At 46.2% G+C, this 21603-nt stretch overlaps 1 protein-coding gene across 1 annotated transcript in view; it reads left to right on the forward strand.

Annotated features, from left to right (window-relative positions):
• LOC136575465 (uncharacterized) overlaps positions 1-21603 on the forward strand; it is a 383051-nt gene that overhangs the window by 58705 nt on the left and 302743 nt on the right. Inside the window, exon 7 of the mRNA XM_066575086.1 lies at positions 17668-17884. Within this exon, the coding sequence (XP_066431183.1) occupies positions 17668-17884 (217 nt within the window). The remainder of the gene's footprint in view (positions 1-17667; positions 17885-21603) is intronic.

Below are 21603 nucleotides of genomic sequence, written 5' to 3' on the forward strand. Positions count from 1 at the left end.
GCAGGGGAAATGTTTATCTGCTGCTTTGCCCATACTGCTTCTACGGTACCGTTACTGGGGTCTGACTATACTGCTACTACTGAAATGTTACAAATACTTTGCTCTCCCTACACTGCTGCCAGGGAAATGTTTATCTGCTGCTTTGCCCATACTGCTTCAACGTTACTGTTACTGGGGTCTGTCTGCACTGCTGGAACTGAAATGTGACTGGGGCATGTCGCAACTGATACTACTGAAATGTTACTGGGGTCTGTCAATACTGCTGGAACTGAAATGTTACTGGGGTCTGTCTAGACTTATACTACTGAACTGTTACTGGGGTCTGTCTATACAGATACTACTGAAATGTTACTGGGGTCTGTGTATACTGCTGCAAATGAAATGTTAGTGGGGTCTGTCTTCACTGCTGCCAATGAAATGTTAGAGGGGTTTGTGCATACTCTTACCGCTGAAATGTTACTAATTCTCGGCTCTGCCTATACTGCTGCTACTGCAATGTTACAGGGTAGTGGAAACGGAGACTTCCCAAAGACATGATGGTTGCGAGGCCGCGCTACTAGGTTCCCCAGGCGCGACAACTTTTCAGCGATGCGGTCACTGGGAAGGTGCATATAACCACGGACACGGGTACAGGACACGTACTGCCTCAAAAACTTCCCTGTCCTCCTCCTCCAACAATGAAAACATTCTTGGCAAATGCTTTCGCAGTGGTCTGTCTGGCGGCAGTCCAAGAATTTCACCTTAAACGACACACTAAGAAAGCCCCCCACCACGGCCCACTTAATATTGGCCACATTCCGAAAACCAATGGAATAAAACCGCGCTAATAGGTCAACAGTCGCGACCACTATCCCACCAACACGTTTACTGGTAAGGTGCATATAACCACGGACACGGGGACAGAACACATACTGCCTCAAAAACATCCCCGTCCTCCTCCTCCAACAATGAAAGCATTCTTGGCCGAAGCCCACCTGTATTTAATCTGACGTTAGCTCTGCTGTCCAGGGCACTGCAATGGGATCTATTTATGTACCGCCGGTGGGTTCCAGGGAGCCACCCATGCTGTCGGTCCATACGGACTTCACATTATTGAGTTGTACCTGTCTGTGTCTATGTATTAAAAACCCCGGTCAGACTGGGGCATGCAGTGTGGGCTGAAGCCCACCTGCATTTAATCTGAGGTTACCTTAGCTATGCTGGGCAATGCAATGGGATTTATTTATGTACCGCCGGTGGCTTCCTGGGACCCACCCATGCTGTCAGTCCACACGGAGTTGTAACTGCATGTGTCTACTTATAAAGAACCCCAGTCTGACTGGGGCATGCAGTGTGGGCCCGAAGCCCACCTGCATTTAATCTGATGTTAGCTCTGCTGTCCAGGGCACTGCAATGGGATTTATTTATGTACCGCCGGTGGCTTCCTGGGACCCACCCATGCTGTCGGTCCACACGGAGTTGTAACTGCATGTGTCTACTTATAAAGAACCCCAGTTTGACTGGGGCATACAGTGTGGGCCAAAGCCCACCTGTATTTAATCTGACGTTACCTCAGCTGTGCTGGGCAATGCAATGGGATTTATTTATGTACCGCCGGTGGGTTCCAGGGAGCCACCCATGCTGTTGGTCCACAGGGACTTCACATAGGGGATTTGTACCTGCCTGTGTCTATGTATTAAAAACCCCGGTCAGGCTGGGGCATGCAGTGTAGGCCGAAGCCCACCTGCATTTAATCTGATGTTACCTCAGCTGTGCTAGGCAATGCAATGGTATTTATTTATGTACCGCTGGTGGCTTCCAGGAGCCACCCATGCTGTCGGTCCACACGGAGTTGTAACTGCATGTGTCTATTTATAAAGAACCCCAGTCTGACTGGGGCATGCAGTGTGGGCCGAAGCCCACCTGCATTTAATCTGACGTTACCTCAGCTGTGCTGGGCAATGCAATGGGATTTAGTTATGTACCGCCGGTGGCTTCCTGGGACCCACCCATGCTGTCGGTCCACACGGTGTTGTAACTGCATGTGTCTACTTATAAAGAACCCCAGTCTGACTGGGGCATGCAGTGTGGGCCGATGCCCACCTGCATTTAACCTGACTTTACCTCAGCTGTGCTGGGCAATGCAATGGGATTTATTTATGTACCGCCGGTGGCTTCCTGGGACCCACCCATGCTGTGGGACCACACGGAGTTGTAACTGCATGTGTCTACTTATAAAGAACCCCAGTCTGACTGGGGCATGCAGTGTGGGCCGAAGCCCACCTGCATTTAATCTGACATTACCTCAGCTCTGCTGGGCAATGCAATGGTATTTATTTATGTACCGCCGGTGGGTTCCAGGGAGCCACCCATGCTGTCGGTCCACAGGGACTTCACATAGGGGATTTGTACCTGCCTGTGTCTATGTATTAAAAACCCCGGTCAGGCTGGGGCATGCAGTGTGGGCCGAAGCCCACCTGCATTTAATCTGATGTTACCTCAGCTGTGCTGGGCAATGCAATGGGATCTATTTATGTACCGCCGGTGGCTTCCTGGGACCCACCCATGCTGTGGGACCACAAGGAGTTGTAACTGCATGTGTCTATTTATAAAGAACCCCAGTCTAACTGGGGCATGCAGTGTGGGCCGAAGCCCACCTGCATTTAATCTGACGTTACCTCAGCTGTGCTGGGCAATGCAATGGGATTTAATATGTACTGCCGGTGGGTTCCAGAGAGCCACCCATGCTGTGGGACCACACGGACTTCACATTAGGGAGTTGTACCTGCCTGTGTATACTTATAAAAAAAAACAATCTGACTGGGGCATGCAGTGTGGGCCGAAGCCCACCTGTATTTAATCTGACGTTAGCTCTACTATCCGGGGCACTGCATTGGGAAAAACTACAGGAGCAATACTGCGCTAATGAGACGTGCACAGCTACGCTAGCATTGGAGTCCGCTGTAGGCCCGCGATTGCTGAGGGTTTGTGCAGAGGCCTATGTCCTGGGTGCAGTGAAAGTCTGCTTTCTGCCTAGAATTGCTGAAGTTGTGGGCCGAGGCCTATGCCGTGGGCGCGGTGCAAGTCTGCCATGTTTGGCCGCTCAGATCAATTTTTTGTTCATTTTTTGGGTTTCCTAGGACCCACCTATGCTGTTGGTGCAAACTTAGTTCCCATCGCGGTGTTTGACCTGTCTGGCACAAAGACACTGACTGACTTGGGTAGGGGGCAGAGCCCAGACGGCTTTCCCCTTGCAGTGTCGATTGAGCTATGCGACACCTTGACAAAATGAATAGTGTGTGGCACATGGATTCCCCATTGCTATGCCCACGTTTGCAGCTCCTGACGGAGGTGGCACAGGATTGGATTTCTCATTGCTTCTGTACAGCATTGTGGGCTATCGCCCCGCCCCTTTTAAAGAGGGTCGCTGCCTGGCCCTGCCAACCCTCTGTAGTGTGTGCCTCCGGTTCCTCCTCATGGCAGACGCACTTATAAATAGACATGAGGGTGGTGTGGCAATGGGACCAGCATGTGGCATGAGGGCAGCTGAAGGCTGCGCAGGGACACTTTGGTGTGCGCTGTGGACACTGGGTCGTGCGGGGGGGTTGGGCAGTATGTAACCCAGGAGAAGAGGCAGCGGTGTGTCCCGCAGGCAGTGCTTGTGCTTAGTTGGAGGTAGTGTGGTGCTTAGCTAAGGTGTGGCTTACTAATGAGGGTTTGTCCGAAGTAAAAATTGTTGGGGGGGGGCCCACTCTTGCCGCTATTGTGGCTTAATAGTGGGACCTGAGAACCTGAAATGCAGCCCAGCATGTTGCCCCTCGCCTGCCCTATCACTTTCTTGGGTTTTGCAGATTTTCACCAATGAAAACCTTAGAGAGCATCGGTGATATACAAAAATGCTCGAGTCGCCCATTGACTTCAATGGGGTTCGTTACTCGAAACGAACCCTCGAGCATCGTTGAAAGTTCGACTTGAGTAACGAGCACCCGAGCATTTTGGTGCTCGCTCATCTCTACTGATATCCTGTTATACTGTATATACATTTGCCCTTATATTTGTGGGCATACTCTCCTGCCCAATCTGCCATCAGACGTGGAGAGATGCAACTGCACACTGGGTTGCTGAGGTAGCTGTATATTGCCCAAAGTGTGTGGTGCATGGGTCTTGTTTGAGTTAATAGCATAGTATGATACTCATTGTGTGTTTGGTTGTCTGAACCACTGTTTCACCCAGCAGGCAGTTTCATGTCTCCTAGTTTGATGTCAGATCGAGTTGAAGAGTATTCCTCAAGGAACACTATAAATTTGTGATACGGTATTTTCTTTTAACAAATACAATATTATGCTAAACGTCCGTCTGTATATGAATATGTACAAGGAAAATAAGGAGTTTTTCCCTGATCCACGTATTGCATCTTTCCTTTCTTTGCTGCTTAGTGTGGCACTGCCACCGTCAACTTTGGCAAGGTAGACGGTGCCAGATTCCAAGCTCTCTAGTTATGTATGATTGATAAATGCTCAATACCCAGAGCTTAGCAATTTATCTGCAACAGATTTATTCAGTGATGGGTGTTGCATGTGATAAAGACAGGTTTTTGAAAAGCCTTAACCCCCTCCCCCATTGGGGCTGCAGCTTGGTTTTCAATGGTTTCATTTTGACTAGCGAGATTCTTGCATGTTGATACTACATGCAAGAAAAGATAGGACTTGCCCTAATTTTATATTTGCGAGAAAAGATAGGAAAGGACCTATGTTCCTTTTTTTTTTACCCGCGCGCAATAGAACGAAATTTGAGAGGTAAAAAATAAATTTGACTGGTTCATGCACTTATACACTCCATAGCGGCCAGCGTATTTGCGCATGCACCAGTCTATTTCATCCCTGAGAGTGATGGTGGTAGTTCAGTGTTGCCATCAGTAGATTGTGTGGTACCAAAATTACAAATTACATTGATGTCCACATTCTAGCAGCCACTATTCAACTAAATTAATACACTCACCGATACGTGGAGCATATTAGCGCGTGAACCAGTGATTTTTTTATACTATTCAAATTGCGCTATTGTGTGCGAGTTGAAAAAAAAAAAGCGGGAAGATAGGTCCAGCCCTATTTTTTACTAAAACGTAGAAAAACTATAATCAGTGGTTCTGTTTCATCCCATTTTGCAGCCACACAACGAGACAAAAGCACACCCATGTGTTTAAGCCCTTCGTGAAAAATCCTTGAGAAAGGTTCTGCTGCACTGAAGCGATTCAAGGGTGAAATAAAGAGGATTTTTCACTAAGCTGCCTCTGCCTCAATAACTGGGTTGTCCACTATCAGAAAAGCTACAGATTGGGCTCTCTATGAAGACTTATACCCATATTGTATTGCTTCGGTGCTGCTTTATTTGCTTTGTATAACTGATAGGTGGAAGTATTTTCAGAAACAGATTGCATGATATATGCTGCTGTCCCTTTAATCTCTTTCTGCAAAGTTAGGGACGTTACATTTTCCACGTTATTTATAAACCCATAATGCTGTGTTAACACCAACTGTTGGAGTCTCCTCTATACAACAGATGTAGCACAGCATCAAGGCTTCCGTTATGAATGCATATGTGAACAGAAGGCTAGGTAAACTAGCGGGCTAGAATCAAGATGTATTTGGATTTCTCTGTTTCGACAAGGTCAGGTAGTGGAAATAATCTTATAATTGTTCAGGTAGTTTTTTAATAATTGTGCAATTCTAAAAGTTTACAGAGAAATGAAAACCATTGTATAAATAGATTGTATAACTGTCCTTTGCAACAAAGGTTGTACACAAGCGCCTGGCTAGTACTGGAAAGTAATAAGTATGGACATGTTTAAAATTAGCAACTCCTGATGATAAATCTGACCCAGTTTTAGTATATATCCTTTCAAATCTAATCTGTAAATCCTTACTCTCTGCAGGCAAGCATTAGCATGTCACACAGTTCATTTACTTGTTCTAAAAATGGCTCTTTGGCTAAGCACGATGTTACATATGTCATTGGTTGTTATTGTGGACATGCTTCTGTAACACTATTGATTTCAAGGAGGTAATAGACATTGACAGTTTATGTAGGACTACACAATTATGTAACTCTGTTAGGTCTTAATTTAAAGGGGTATTCACATTTGTAAATCTTATTTTGTTATGTTCGAAATTGTAAGACAATACATTCCCCCCCTTAAGATGTTTATTTAAAAAATGCTCCGTTCCCCAGATACTGCAGCTATTGATTCCTCTGTCCTCTGGTTATTTACATCTTGTTGACAAAAAAACAGACCGCCTCTTTTATGGAAAGAAATAGCAGAGCACAATAGTAGTTGGTGGCTACCGGAAGCTAGTGTGCATGTGCTCCTGAGATACTGGCCATCAGATTTAGAATGGCTGTGATTGGTTAACGCAGCGCCGGCTTTTATTGGCTGATGCCGCGCTGAGTTAGCCAATCAGAGCATTACCCCCGCATCCAGAAAGAAATGCTCTGTCGGCGTGGAAGAGGGAGTAACAGCCTGCAGCAGCGCCGCTGAAGGTGGGTATTGATTTTTTTTTCTACAGCTTATTCTCGGCGTATAAGTCGACAGTTGGGGGTCGTCTAATACGCCCAGTCGTCTTATTCGCCGAAAAATATGGTAACCAGAGGAGAGAGAAATCAATATCTGGAGAACAGAAGATTTTAGAAATGGGCATCTTGCATTGCTTTGCGATTTCAAACATATTCAGCTAGGAATCCCAAGATGGGAATACCCCTTTAAGGAGCATCATAAATTTCAGATACATGTAAATACATGTAATTGAAATTTGCAGTGTAGATCCTTATCAAATAAATTTTTGTTATGCACAACTCTGCTTGTCCAAAGTTTTGTAAATGTTTTTTTTCTTTTCTTTTGTTACTGGTTGTTTTGACATATTTGCTTTAATAATATTTTACTTCTACTATCAACTGCTTCCCCGGGGATGGTGTGACATTCCAAAACATTGTAAAATTAGACTTATTGTTCTTTGCATTCTATATCAAGACTCCAGGCTACAAAATATATGTAGGAGCCATTGGATCCTAAGCTGAAAAGTTTAGGAGTCAAATAAAATTTGTAGTTGCCAAAATTTAAATAAAACAATCACAGAGAACGGCCATTACTTACTGACTGAGGAGTGCATATAAATGCATCCTCTCACCATGCAGGTAGCTGACTACCAAATGGAGGAGCGGTCACCCCACTAACAATTTACTTGGAACAGGCCATAAGCAGCAAGGCACACGTGCTGGCTCATCTTAGCTAAGCACCACACTAGGTGCAACAAAGGACAATCACCACCTGCGGGTGACACCACTGCCTCTTCTCCTGGGTTACATGCTGGCATTGCTGTCCAATCCCCCGCACGAGCCTGCGTCCACAGCGCACACAAACTTTTCCCTGCGCAGCGTTCAGCTGCCCTCATGCCACACGCTCGCTTGATAGCCACACCACCCTCATGTCTATTTATAAGTGCGTCTTGGATGAGGAGGAACCGGAGACACACAATGCAAAGGGTTGGCAGGGCCTGGCAGCGACCCTCTTTGAAATTGTGGGCGATAGCCCACAATGCTGATGAGAATTGTTGATAAATTAGTGTACGATCATAATTCCAATCCCGTGCCACCTCCATCACAAAATTGTCAGGAGCCACAAACGTGGTCATAAAGGGGACTCAGATGCCAGTACTTCTACACATCTCCACAATACAGCAACGCATACTAAAACCAAAGATTGGTTTAAAGCAGGAGGTGTCGCCCAAGTAGCCACCACAGGTATACAGTGACCCTGTGAAAGTCTCATGAAATCCGTTTTGCTTCCTGTGAATGCTCCAATCCAGTATCTTGGATAACTGTGGTAAGTTGTAACACGAGATATAATACATGCCGACCAGCGCTGACCCCCAGGGATGCGTGCGTTTATCACACCTAAACCAATCCGGCTGTTTACCACTCAGGGCATTATACGTCAGCGGACATCCAAAAACAGGCAGTGTATGATGAGTTGACCTGTTATACAGCCGGGATGCTTGCAAAAGGCTAATGTGCACTACTAGGCACAACAAACATGGTCATAAAGTGGACTCAGATGCTAGTACTCCTGTGAATGTCTCATTAAATCAGTTACGCTTCTTTTGATTGGTCCAAACCAGTGTCTCAGATAACTGTGGTAACACGAGAGTAAATACATGTAGACCAGCGCTGATCCCTAGATCCCAAGCAGGGGGAGGAGGTGGCATAATTAGCCCGAGAAACCGTGACCGAGGTAGGACCAGAAATCCTCTGTGTGGGAAGCACGTGAGCGAGCCCAGGGCCAGACTTGGGCCCAGCCTCCACCTTGTGTGATGCAGTGTGCCGTCACTTACGGTTTCTTTCATCGCTCCAAAGACTGGATGAACCACGAAGAAATTCCAGAGGCCAAACCTGGCACAGTTGCATCCCCCAGGACCTCGGCCTCTGCCCACACCCTCAACTAACGTGGGCATAAAGTGGACTCGGATGCTAGTACTGCTGTGAACGTCTCATTAAATCGGTCCCAGCCTCCACCTTGTGTGACCCAATGTGCCGTCAGTTACATCGCTATGGGAAACCCTTGTGTACCCACACAATTCATTCTGTGTATGTGTCAGATAGCTGAACACCGCAATGAGAACCCCTTCTGTACCCACATGATTCATTCCGTGTATGTGTCAGACAGCTGAACACCGCACTGGGAAACTTTTGTGCACCCACAGTATAGGCGAACGCCTGAAACCTTTCTGTAGCAAGAGTATAGGAGAACCCCTGAAACCTTTCTGTAGAAATTCCACAGGCCAAACCTGGCACAGTTGCATCCCCCCCTCTGCCTACACCCTCAACAATCGTAGGCATAAAGCGGACTCGGTTGCTAGTACTGCTGTGAAAGTCTCATTAAATCAGTTATGCTTCTTTTGATTGGTCCAAACCAGTGTCTCAGATAACTGTGGTAACATGAGAGCAAATACATGTCGACCAGCGCTGATCCCCGACCCCAAGCAGGAGGAGGAGGTGGCATAATTAGCCCGTGAAACCGTGACCGAGGTAGGACCAGCAATCCTCTGTGTGGGAAGCACGTGAGCGGGCCCAGGGCCAGACTCGGGCCTAGCCTCCACCCTGTGTGACGCAATGTGCCGTCACTTACGGTTCCTTTTATCGCTCCAAAGACTTGATGAACCACGAAAAAGTTCCAGAGGCCAAACCTGGCACAGTTGCATCCCCCAGGACCTTGGCCTTTGCCCACACCCTCAACTAAAGCGGACATAAAGTGGACTCGGATGCTAGTACTGCTGTGAACGTCTCATTAAATCGGTCCCAGCCTCCACCTTGTGTGACCCAATGTGCCGTCAGTTACATCACTATGGGAAACCCTTGTGTACCCACACAATTCATTCTGTGTATGTGTCAGATAGCTGAACACCGCAATGAGAACTCCTTCTGTACCTACACAATTCATTCCGTGTATATGCAGTTCCAGAAAAAATTAACCAACTGTATAGTGCTGAGAACTGGGGCTAATTCACTGCACACAGAAAAATGGTAGATGTGAGATTCTCTGCATAGCCCCAGAAAAAAATAATCCACTCTACAGTGATGAGAACTATGGCTAATTTACCGCACACAGAGAATGGTAGATGGGAGATGCTCTGCACAGGCCCAGAAAAAATTAACCCACTGTATAGTACTGAGAACTGGGGTTAATTCACCACCCACAGAGACTTGTAGATACGAGAGGCTATATGCAGTTCCAGAAAAAATTAACCGACTGTATAGTGCTGAGGACTGGGGCTAATTCACCACACACAGAGAATGGTAGATGTGAGATGCTCTGCACAGGCCCAGAAAAATTAACCCACTCTATAGCGATGAGAACTATAGCTAATTCACTGCACACAGCGAATAGGAGATGTGAGATGCTCTGCACAGTCCCAGAAAAAATTAACCCACTCTACAGTGATGAGACCTATGGCTAATTCACCACACACAGTGATTGGGAGATGTGAGATGCTCTGCACAGGCCTAGAGAAAATTAACACACTCTGTAGCAATGAGAACTACGGCTAATTCACCGCATACAGAGAATGGTGGATGTGAGATGCTCTGCACAGCCCCAGAAAAAATTAACCCACTCTACAACGATGAGAACTACAGCTAATTCACCGCACACAGAGAATGGTAGATGTGAGATGCTCTGCACAGCCCCAGAAAAACTTAACCCAGAATACATCCGGGGTGCTTGAAAAAAAAATTTGGTGCACTACTGGTCCCAGCCAGCCAAAATGCTAATGCACACAATGAGAAGTAGCCCTAAGAAGGACTGTTGGGTTCTTGAAGTCAGGATCCCTGCCTAACCACACCCTACACTAACACTTTCTCTATCTCAGCAGCTCTTTCCTTAACCTCTGCCAGCATGCGTTTGGGTAGAGCTACGGGCAGCACCACTTTAAGTATTCGGCGGTCACCTGATCCCAGCAGCCACTCACTGCAGTAGATGTGCATAGGGTTGGCACGTCACAGCAGGAAGTGGTAATGTCTTCCCTGCATGTTTAGTGGCTAAAAAATGGCGCTAAACATGTGGGGAGGGGAAATGAAATTTGGTGCTCAACTCGGGTAGCGAGCATCTCGAGTAGCCTAATGCTCTATTGAGCATCAAGCTTGGACGAGTGTGCTCGCTCATCTCTAACTATAATGTTGCCCTCTATGTTAAAAAATATAACTACTATAATTCTTTCTCCTACGTACAAGAATATAACTACTATAATACTGCCCCCTATGTACAAGAATGACATCCAAAGATTTCTTTTCACCCCACAATATAATCGTATCCATAAGTTGCTCTTTCTCCCCCACAGCATAATGATATCTTCAGATTCTGTTACATTGTGCTCCAGGGACCTGTAGTTCTATAGGTTCCCAGGAGCACACTTCCACAGGTGTGGGATGATTGAGCTGACTGGGTGTGTTTTGCTCCAGTCAGCTCTTGCCAGGAGAGTTGGTCATTTATCTTTCTTCTCATTTCTCTCAGAACCCTGATGTTTGGAGTTATGCATGTTTTGCTTGATGCTGCATGCATGAGGTACAGGGTGGGATTCCCTCGTCTGTTGGTGTGAACTGTGTCCTGTTCAAGTTGTATGCTGTTTACCATCTATGACGAGCCAGGCCCCTAGGTTTCAGCGTGGGGCCGTCCTTATTGGGATCTTGCAGGCAGGACTCCCTGGATTTTGAGTTGTCTTGTTAGAGTAGGGACTCATGAGACAACGAGGACCCTTGTTGTGGGCTTGTGAGCTTAAGTATTTTGGCCAAAATAGACACAAATACATTGTAGTATTTTAGCTATTCGATCTTCCCATATGTTTTGGTATTCTTGGTAGTGTTTTGGCATTTGTCAGTCGTTGTTGGATGTCTGCTCGCAAGTCCCATTTACTACTCAGTCAGTTTCGCTGTCTGTTTGTGTGCATTCCCCTTCTATTCGTGTTCGTTCTGAGGCATGAATTACATCCAGGTCAGACGTGAAAGGTTCCTGCTCCTTTCCTAACAATGTAATCATATCCAGAGGTTTTCCATCTCCCACCATTCAGAGCCCATTCAGAGCTGTTCACAGTGACAGCAGCCACAGGAACTGAGCTACTCACCTCACCTTCCCCTGCAAATGATTACCCACAGGAGTGCTCAATGCAGCTTACATCACATACCAGCACTGACAAGAACTGGTCAGCACAAGCCCAGCAGTAGCAACACTGATTCTCCATGTCCAGCATTTGTGTCAGAGGGCAAGACAATTTGCTCTGCACCTATAAGAGGTACCTATCTTCATGTATTACAGTCCCGTTGCATGTCATGGTACAGGACTCATTGCAAATAGCAACAAGATTGAACAAAATTTGATTCCCATTTGGAGTCCTGTATATAAATCTTACACCTTGTCAACACCAAACAGCCCAATACAATGACATTTCCTTAACAGAAAGTCTTAAGATTAACCCTGTCTTTAAAGGGGTTTTGTCATTAGAAAAAAAAAATTCTATACTTACTTAATCCTCCCCAGGCAGTCTTCTTACCACATCTTCTCCTCACCGATCTTCTCCTGGCTCCTCTAGTCCACCAGGTCACATGACCTCAAACTGGCCAAATCCTCTTCTTTCTATTATGTTGCGTACATTCTTGGTATTCTGCTTCCTTCAGGTCAGTATACACTACGTCACTAGTGACGTAGCGTTCACTGCCTAGCAGGAAATGCCGAATCTTCATCAGCCTGCTTCAGCACGAAAGAGCGAGGTCTCGCTGCTAAAGTTCATACAATAAATGAACATTCGCAGAGAGACACCAGCATGCGCAGTCGCGGCAATAGCATTTTCTTTTTCAAACCTTTCCAAACTTAACAGTATCTTCCTCACTGATATCGTCAGGTCCTGCTAGATTCCCATTGGCTTCTCTCAGTATTGAGGGGGTTAAGGACCTTCCATGACGTCATGCAGGTCCTGGATGTTCTTTGCTGAGCAAAACTTAGCGTTTGTGCATTCTCCTTATCTTGATGTTGTCTTGAAAAGTAGTACTAGAACACAGAAAGGCAGCATCAACAAAAGGAGGCTGAACAAACACTAAGGTTTACTCCGTACAGAACATCCAGGACGTGTGTGATGCCATGGAACGTCCTTAATCCCTTCAGTGCTTACCGCAGCTCCGCAGTGTCCAGTGTGCTTGGTGAAAGATATTTTTCTCAGACAACAACTTTAATATAATATAAAAAGCCTACAGGCTTTTTCTTGCACCACACTTAGGCCCCTTTGTGTGACCTTTGGTGGATGATTTTGGTGTCATTAGATTAGTGACATCCTCACCACCATAAAATTATAAAATTTGAGTTTGATACATCCAGTGACCTGACAGGGAAGGTCAAAAGTTTCTAAGGTAAGTCTAGCGGCGCTTTTGTGCTTCAGCGAACAGCGCCGCTAGGAAGAATCAAGCGTTGGTAAGCGGCGTTCATATCAAGTGCTTACCAGTTTGACTGTTGCCATGTCCCCAAATGTAGAAGACCATGCCGTGGATGGCAAACGGTTCAAGCCGAATCCTCTGCTCGACAGTTCTTAAAACATTTACAACCATTTTTCCAAGCATTGTATGTTTGTGTAGTGAACATCGGGTCAATGTAGTTATCTATGTTATAGGAAGATAAGTGAATGACTAATGATAACTGCATGCATAGCAGCCGAAGCAAGAATTAAGGTACCTTTACATACAGCAATTATCAACTGAATTATCGCTGGAAACAGTGTATTTGGGTGATAACCAACCTTGCGTCTACTGGCAGCCGCTGACAGGGCACCAAGTCATAAATTGCTTGTTTGTCAAAGTCGCTTAGTTTTTAGCAGATTTAAAAACAAAGCAACCTTTGGGCCATCTTTGAGTGACTCCTGTTAAATGTGAATTGAGGTAACCGTTTGGAGCAATCCTTAGCCACTCCACTTCCATTCGGTTGATCGACTATCATTCCTGATACGGTTGTTGGGCCCTAATCTGCCCAACTGTCATACTTTGTAGAGGTACCTTTAGGGAGGCCTCTCTCTGAAACTAGTTTAAACTCGGACAAGGATTTTTTATTAACTTATCACTTAGCGGTAGTAGCTGTAATCCTCCTGACTTCAAGAAATGCTCTGTTCTGCAGACTGTATGAACATTAAGGGAAGTCACACATTTAGATTAGGGTTTTTTTCACACAGGGTTTTATTTCCACTGTGTGTTTCCATCTTATATTATGTTCACTCAACAGATTCTGCCTGTAAAATCTCAACAGAAATTCAAGGCTATTTTGTGGATCCACATGTGGATTTAGCCCTGTCAATGGGCATAATGTGCATGCAGAATTTCTGACTCGTAAGGCCTCATTCAGACGAGCATGCTTTTTCGAGCGCCTATGTGCGTGAAAAAATGCGCTCCTCGCTTATGTGGAAAACACGTGAACGAGCAAAGTTTGCACATGAAACTTTTCCCATTCACTGGAGCAGCTGCTCCACGTAGATCCGCTTATCACTGAACAATGTGACAGTGCTGTTACAGTGTTCAGTGATGAGGGGGGCCCCCAGTGGGGATTAACGGAACCCTTTGGGAGTCCCCTCGTTCCCTCGGGGACTAAGAGGTTAACAGCGGGACATTTAAAAGCAGCTTCTGGCTCGAAGAATCTTTTAAATGTCCTGCTGTAAGCAGCGGGGAAGCTATTCCCTGCGCAGGAGTTTCCATTAACTCCTGCTCCCATAGGAGTCAATGGAAACCCCTGCAAAACGCACCTATGTCCTATCCTTTTTAGATGCGTGCTGTTTTGCACTTCACATTTCAGGTATATGAACGCTTCTATAGGAACCCATTGCTTCTTTTAGAAGTGTGCATTATGCACACGCAAAACACACACTTGTCTGAATGAGGCATAGAGAAGTAACATCTCACTTATTCATGCAGATCTGCGCAAAGACGCATCAAAATTCTGTATGTGGATTTCATCAAATGACAGGGCAAAATCTGCATATGGATTGAGGGCAAAAACTGTGGCAGCATAGCCACAGCTAAACACTGCAAAAAGCTGTGTGCGGGAGGCCTAAGGCCTTATGTCCACGGGGAAAATCATGCCCGCTGCGGATTCTTCATGCAGAATCCCGCAGCGGGTCCCTCCTATCCCACGGACATGAGGCCTAAAAAGAAAAATTACTTACCTGTCCGGATGCTGCGGATCCTCCCTCTGTCACGGCCGGATCTTCTTTCTGCGGCCCGGCGGATGTGCTCGGCACGCCGGCAGCGTGCCGCGCGCATGCGCCGTGCACTCTTTTCTTTTTAACTCCTGCTCTCCCGCACCGGACAGCAGGAATTCAGCTGCGGGTGTGCCGCAGATCCGGACGGCTTCCATAGGCTTCAATAGAAGGCTGCGGCAGCTTTCCACGTGGGAGACCCGCACTAAAATGGAGCATGCTGCGGGTGATTTCCTGCACACGCAATCCGCACCTCAGGGGAAAATGAAATCCGCAGGTGTTTACTTACCTGCGGGTTTCCAATGCATCCCTATGGGGCGCGGATCACGCGTGCGGGTCATCTGCTCCGGATTCTAAATGTTATTTTAACCCTGGACATGAGGCCTTAGAGTTGCACAGGATTCACCAAAAATAGCATTCTGACAGAACCCTGCAAGGAAGCATAGGCTTTATGCTAGGGCTACATGGTGATTTTGTCCACAAGGATGGTTGCACATTAAAAGCCACTGTGTAGCACAGTAACATTGCACTGCCATTGAATTCAATGGAGTTGCAGTGTCATAGCAACCTGAAACTCGCAATGCAACTCCATTGGGTTCAATGGCAGTGTAATGTTTCCAAACTACCCAGCAGTTTTAGTCAGGCAACACCCTTCTCAGTCAAAATTGCTGTGTAGCCCTAGCCCAAATGTTGTTACATTAAAGTCTCTGTTTCCATCCATTGCATTGCAGTGCTGGTGATTCCCACAGAACCTTGAGACAGAAAACGGGGACATAGCAGAAGTCACTATGTGAAAATTTTACATAGGTGTCTCATCCACTAAAACTGAGAACATACAGATGTAGTCATGTATGCAGTCTGCAGAGCTGGTATCTACCATTATATGGTCACTGTATGGGGGGATATTGTTCTTTGAGCTTTGTTCAGTAACTGTATGATAATATTAATTAGATGCTGTTTAGTGCTCATGGTGTGGCAGTATTATTTGGGTCATGTATAATGGTACTAGCTTGTTACATGGGAGTTTGTCTGCATAGCATTTGCAATTTTTTATCTAATCTGTGTTTTGCTGTATATTGAAATGTAAAAAGTTGAAATAGTGAAAGGAATGTAACTGCAATCTGCTGTCAGCACAGTTCTGTACACTACGTTTTTTGTCTTGTCATCTTTTGCTAGGATGTAAAGGTTTTGTGAGCTGTATACATGTGAGCACGCTACATACAGTTGCCCATGAGAAAAACATGTTTTTTCAAAATGTACACCTTCTACTTTAAGTGTTTGCCCTTGAACCTCATTGATCATCATCGCAAATGCTATTTATAGGGAGAATTGCAGACTTTTGAATTGAAAAGGCAAATCCGTCGGTATTATCGGGATGCGTGGATTTAAAACACTTTCTCCTTTTGCTATTCCAGTCATAACAATGGCTCTTACAATATATTCTACAATTCTAATTGCCAAAGGTAAAAACTGGCCATAGGTAATATCCCTTAAAATATAATCTACATACTTTATTGTTCAAAAAAGACAAAGACAACATTGAATGATATTTAAAATAAAGGGGAAAATTGTGGTAGCATTGAAATGTCATCAAGCAGTATCATGTGTGTAATTGTGCATATACACACTAAGGGCGCATTCAGACGACTGTATATTGGCTGGGTTTTCACGCCCAGCCGATATACGGTGTCCCTCTCTGCAGGGGGAGGAAGCTGGAAGAGCCAGGAGCAGTGCACTGAGCTCCCGCCTCCACTCCACCCCCTCTCCGCTCCTCACCACTATTTGTAATAGGAGGGGTGGGACGGGGGCGAAGCTATGCCCGGGAACTTAGCTCCACCCCTCCCATTGCAAATAGTGGCGAGGGGCGGAGAGGGGGTGGAGAGGAGGCAGAAGCTCAATGCACTGCCCCCGGCTCTTCCAGCTTCCTCCCCCTGCAGAGAGGGATGCCGTATATCGGCTGGGCGTGAAAACCCAGCCAATATACGGTTGTCTGAATGCACCCTAAAACATAGGCCTGGATGGCCAACATCCAAAAGCCTATGTGGAAATTAATAAATCAGCACAACTAAAACTCTATTAAAATCTAATCTATAGCCACCCCTGCGCATCATCATCGCGCTCCCTAGAGAACTCAATAAATTTTTGGGAAAACGTAGCCTATGTCCTTCCTCCGGATGCAAGCTATCTCCCTGCCAAATTTCATCAAACTCACTTCAGCAGTTTAGCCGTGAAAAGGTAACAAACAGACCGACCTTCGCATATAAAATATTAGTATTATCAGTAATACTTTGTGCAGTGCACATTGTTCAATAGACAGCATGAAGTTAAACTTTACTCACTGTATGGAGGTAATGTTTGTCCATGGTATTGCTGCAGCTTCTGCAATCAAGCAGGAGCAGGTCAGGTCCTCAGCTGTCAGACACAGCCGAGGACCCAGAGGAGAAGGCAGAAAAGGTTTTTAACTGCTTCTGCCTTCTCCTTTCCAGGCTACATAGATCTCAATGAGTGGTATATACTAAAAAGTGAAAGCAGAATTGTTTGTTCCGCTATGTGGCCCAACGATCACGTGACTGCCAGGTGCCCTCTGTCATAACAGAGCTGTAGGGTCCCAGCAGACCCTGATCAGCTTTATTAGTGACTATTGTCACTACAGGGGGATGTTTTCATTTGTAATTGAGGCTCCTATGCCTGTCTCAGCTACAGTGGAAAAGTATATATTGGTTGTGTATATATATATATATATATATATATATACATATATATATATATATAAAATTTTATTTTTTTCTGGTGGGTGGACTTGTGCCCCTGATTTTTTTAACACCCTAGCAACGCCCCTGTTTATTGGGAAACAATATATAACATGTATTGCTATGCTGCTATACTTCAACATATTTGATATGACATTTTTTTTCCATAGGAATTTCAGCTCTCCAGATACAATCTCCACCTTTAAGCAGTGCTGGGGCTGAAGTGCTGGGTAATTCAATCTGTGCAATCATTTCATTAGATTCAAGTACCATGACTTCAGTCTGCGATAGACTTAATGGACACCTTCTTCCAAAAACTTTGAGACGGTTTATATGGATGGATAAACTTCTAAGGTCTGAAAAAAATTTCCAAGAAGAAATTATAAAGTAAGCTTCATATAATTAGATTGTAAAGTATTCATTTTAATAAAAACTATAAGCGTAATTCAACATTTCTATAGTGAGCACTGGTGAAATTACCTGCATAATCATGACTCTAAGGCCGCCTGCAGACGAGCGGGTCGGATCCGGCAGCGAGAATTCTCGCCGCGGGACGCGACCCGAGAGCCTGCAGGGACGAGCGCGTACTCACCCGCGCCTGGCGGCCCCGGCTCTTTCATGTTCAGACCGGAGTCGGCGGCCGGGTGAGTGCGTGCCCCGCACAAAAATAGGACATGTCGCGGCCGTCTGCATAGGAGTGCGTATTGTAATGCACTCCTATGCAAACTTTCAGTGGCGGAAATCCCGCAGGAAATACTGCCACGGGATTTCCGCCCGTGTGCAGGCGGCCTAAGGTCTGATGTCCACGGGGAAAATCAGGCCCGTGCAGATCTCTGCTGCTGATACACTATAAGGCCTTAGTCACACGGGCGTTTTTTCGCGCGATTTGCGGATCGCATGACGGATGCGCATCCGCAAATCGCGTGACCGGGGCCAAAAAAAAAATCGCCCGAAAAATCTGCTCCTAGCAGCGTTTCATTAGAAACGGGCTGGAGCTGTCCAGCGTATTGAATTCAATGGAGCCGGCAATACAGCCGGCTCTATTGAAAAAAATGCGCTGCGGGCGAGCGCAGGATGAATTGTCGGGAAGGGCTTAAATATATAAGCCCATCCCTGTAATTCATCCAGAAAAGTATAAAAATAAAAAAAATCTATATACTCACCTTGTCCCGGCAGACGGAGTTCAGAGCGGCCGGCCTGCAGTGGGTGTGAAGGGGGTGTGAGTCAGACTTGCCTCTGATTGGCTCAGCGCTGAGCTTATATATTTAAACCCTTCCCGACAATTCATCCTGCGCTCGCCGGCAGCCCATTGCTTTCAATGGAGCTGGCTGTATTGCCGGCTCCATTGAATTCAATCGGCAAACATCGTTCTTCTCTGCCACAGCTGTTACAGCTGTGGCAGAGAAGAATGATTTGTCTTCTATATGTTCTCAATAGGGTCGGCGCTGCTGCCGCCGGCCCCATTGAGCGCATATAGAGAAGAGAACAGGAATCGCAGATCGCAGATAGGTGCGATCTGCGATTTCTGTTCTATAATTTATCGGACGAGCGCATAAAAAGCGCTCATGTGTCCGATACCATTGCAAAGAAATGGTTTTAAAAAATCGCCGGACGCATGCGCAAATCGCGCGAAAAAACGCCCGTCTGACTAAGGCCTAATTGTCATTTTTTTATGCGAAAATTCAATTGAGATAGAGCTCCCGCACGTGTGATCCGCTTTAAAATGGAGCATGCCGCGTTTGTTTTTCCCACGTGTGAAATCCGCAAATCACTTAAAACACCATCTGCAGCCATTTAATTAACTGCAGATAGTCAATGCATTCCTATGGGATGTGGATTTGCTTTTTTTCTCTCGTGCGGATTTGCTAAATATAATTTCCCCGTGGACATGAGGCCTAAGGCATGATTATAACAAATGTTTGTGTATAAAAAATAGCCCTGCCTGAAGCCTGAATACCTACAGCATATACGCACTTTAAATATATTCAATATTTCTAGATCACTGCCACCTGATTTGTCAGCGTCCTTTGATTCCTTAATGTCACTGAAAATATATATGTCTATTTTCCTCCTGACCCAGCACGCAGTCTTATCTTACAAATTGTCAGGCCAGCTTCATGCGAGCGCAAGCGCAGTTGTGCGCCTCAGGGCAACGTATTTGCACACTGAACGAGGCTTTTTTCTCACGCCTATCAGCTAACTTCTGCCCCATCCCGCCCCCTCCAATTGCAAACAGTGGCGAGGGGCGGAGAGAGGGCGGGCGCTCAGTGCACGGCTTCCGGGCCGGCCCACCTCCTCCCCCTGCAGAAAGGGACACCGTATATTGGCCGGGCGTGAAAACCCGGCCGATATATGGACGTGTGAATATGCCCTTACTCTGTTCCCACGAGCGCATATACGCTGGGTTTTCACCCCTGGGTGCATATACGGTACCCATGTAAAGCATTGGTTTCAATTCAGCCGATCCCACGGGCGAATATACGGCACGTAAATACGCCGGCAGCGTGAAAAATAGGACATATACGCAGCCGACATATATACGGTCAGCCAAAACATAGTTCTGGAACTATGTTTTGGCCAATATACGCCAGTGGGTCTCATAGACTCCTATGGGAGCAGGGAAAGAGAAAGGAGGAGGAGGCATTTTTGCAGCGTCCAACGCTGTGAAAAGCTTACAGGCGTCTCTATATTGGCACTGGAAGGCATCCCGAGGATTTGGGCAGAGCAAGGGTTTTACAGGGTGCAGCGTATTTTTTCACTAAAAATGACGCTCGCGGTCGTGTGAATGGGTGAGAAAACGCGCTGGCCATGATCGTGGAAAAACGTCCATTCAGGTGCTTATGCGGAACAGGTGTAAGAACGCTGTTGCCTTTTATGCACTCATGGGAAAGAGCCCTTAGGGTGGCTTCACACGAGCGTGTTTTTGTGTGTACATATGTGTGCACCTACGTACGAGCAAAAACACGCGTGTATGCAGCTGCGTGTATTGTTTTCAATGGAACCGAAGGAATGACGGCATTCATCCAGTGAGAGCTGCCTGTGATTGGCTGAGCACGTCAGCCAATCACAAACAGCTCTTTCAGCAGGCGGGGATTTTAAATCCCCACCTGCTGATAGATCAGCACTAGAGAGCCTGGGACAGCCAGGAGAAGACGTGGCTGAGCCCGGCAGCCGAAGGGTGCTAAGTATGTTTTTGTTTTTTCAGCAATTTTACTTAATTTTCAGAGAAGGGCTTATATTTAAAGCCCTTCCCTGAAATCAATAGCCAGCAGAATCCTCTACCACAGCTGACGTGTGACAGCTGCGGTAGAGAATTTAAGAATTCCTCTGCTGCATCTGTCACAGATGTGGCAGATGTAGCAGCAGGGAATTCTTTTAACTAGCGGGGATGAAGGAAACATGTGCCGCATGCGGCAGATGTGTTCTTCATCCCCACAGGGGTGCCGGCAGAGCATTGTTTTCAATGGAGCCGCCGGCAGCAGCTGTGGCTCCATTGAGAACAATGCATGCATTACCAATGGTGCACGCATGTCCTATCTTTGTAGGCACACGCCTGTAAAGCACGGACATGTGCATGCACCATAGGGAATGCAATGTTGCAAATACAAGCCTGTTTTTGTGCGTACGTATGCACGCACAAATACACGCTCGTGTGAAGCCACCCTTACCCTTTGTCTTCCCTTTCAGCTCTCATAATTGAGAGGGCGATCCCCCACCAGTCATTGTTCACTTGCCAGGAGCGATGCAAAGCCATTTAGGCACTTGTTAGTAGTAGCCAGTCACTGCCCTGAATGGTGATGCCAGAATGTATGGCACATAACTGCTGAGGCCAGTTATCTGGAAAGCCCTTTTAAAAATCCAATTTTTGCTATGTGGCCATTGCATGGAAAATATCAGCCGACCTCAATTTAGGGTGGTTTCACATTTGCATCTGTCCCTCAGTCTTTGTTTTAATTTAAAAAAAACTAAAGCAAACTGGATCCATAGAGAGCAATATATTTTTTGCTTTTAGTTTGGGTTCAGTTTGACTCCGTTCCATCGATAACACTGGGGACTAATTAGGCTGCCCAGCCATTTAAATCACGACCCGGGTGTATCACGCACCG

Source organism: Eleutherodactylus coqui, chromosome 1 (genome assembly GCF_035609145.1).
Source record: "Eleutherodactylus coqui strain aEleCoq1 chromosome 1, aEleCoq1.hap1, whole genome shotgun sequence".
Classification (NCBI taxonomy): domain Eukaryota; kingdom Metazoa; phylum Chordata; class Amphibia; order Anura; family Eleutherodactylidae; genus Eleutherodactylus; species Eleutherodactylus coqui.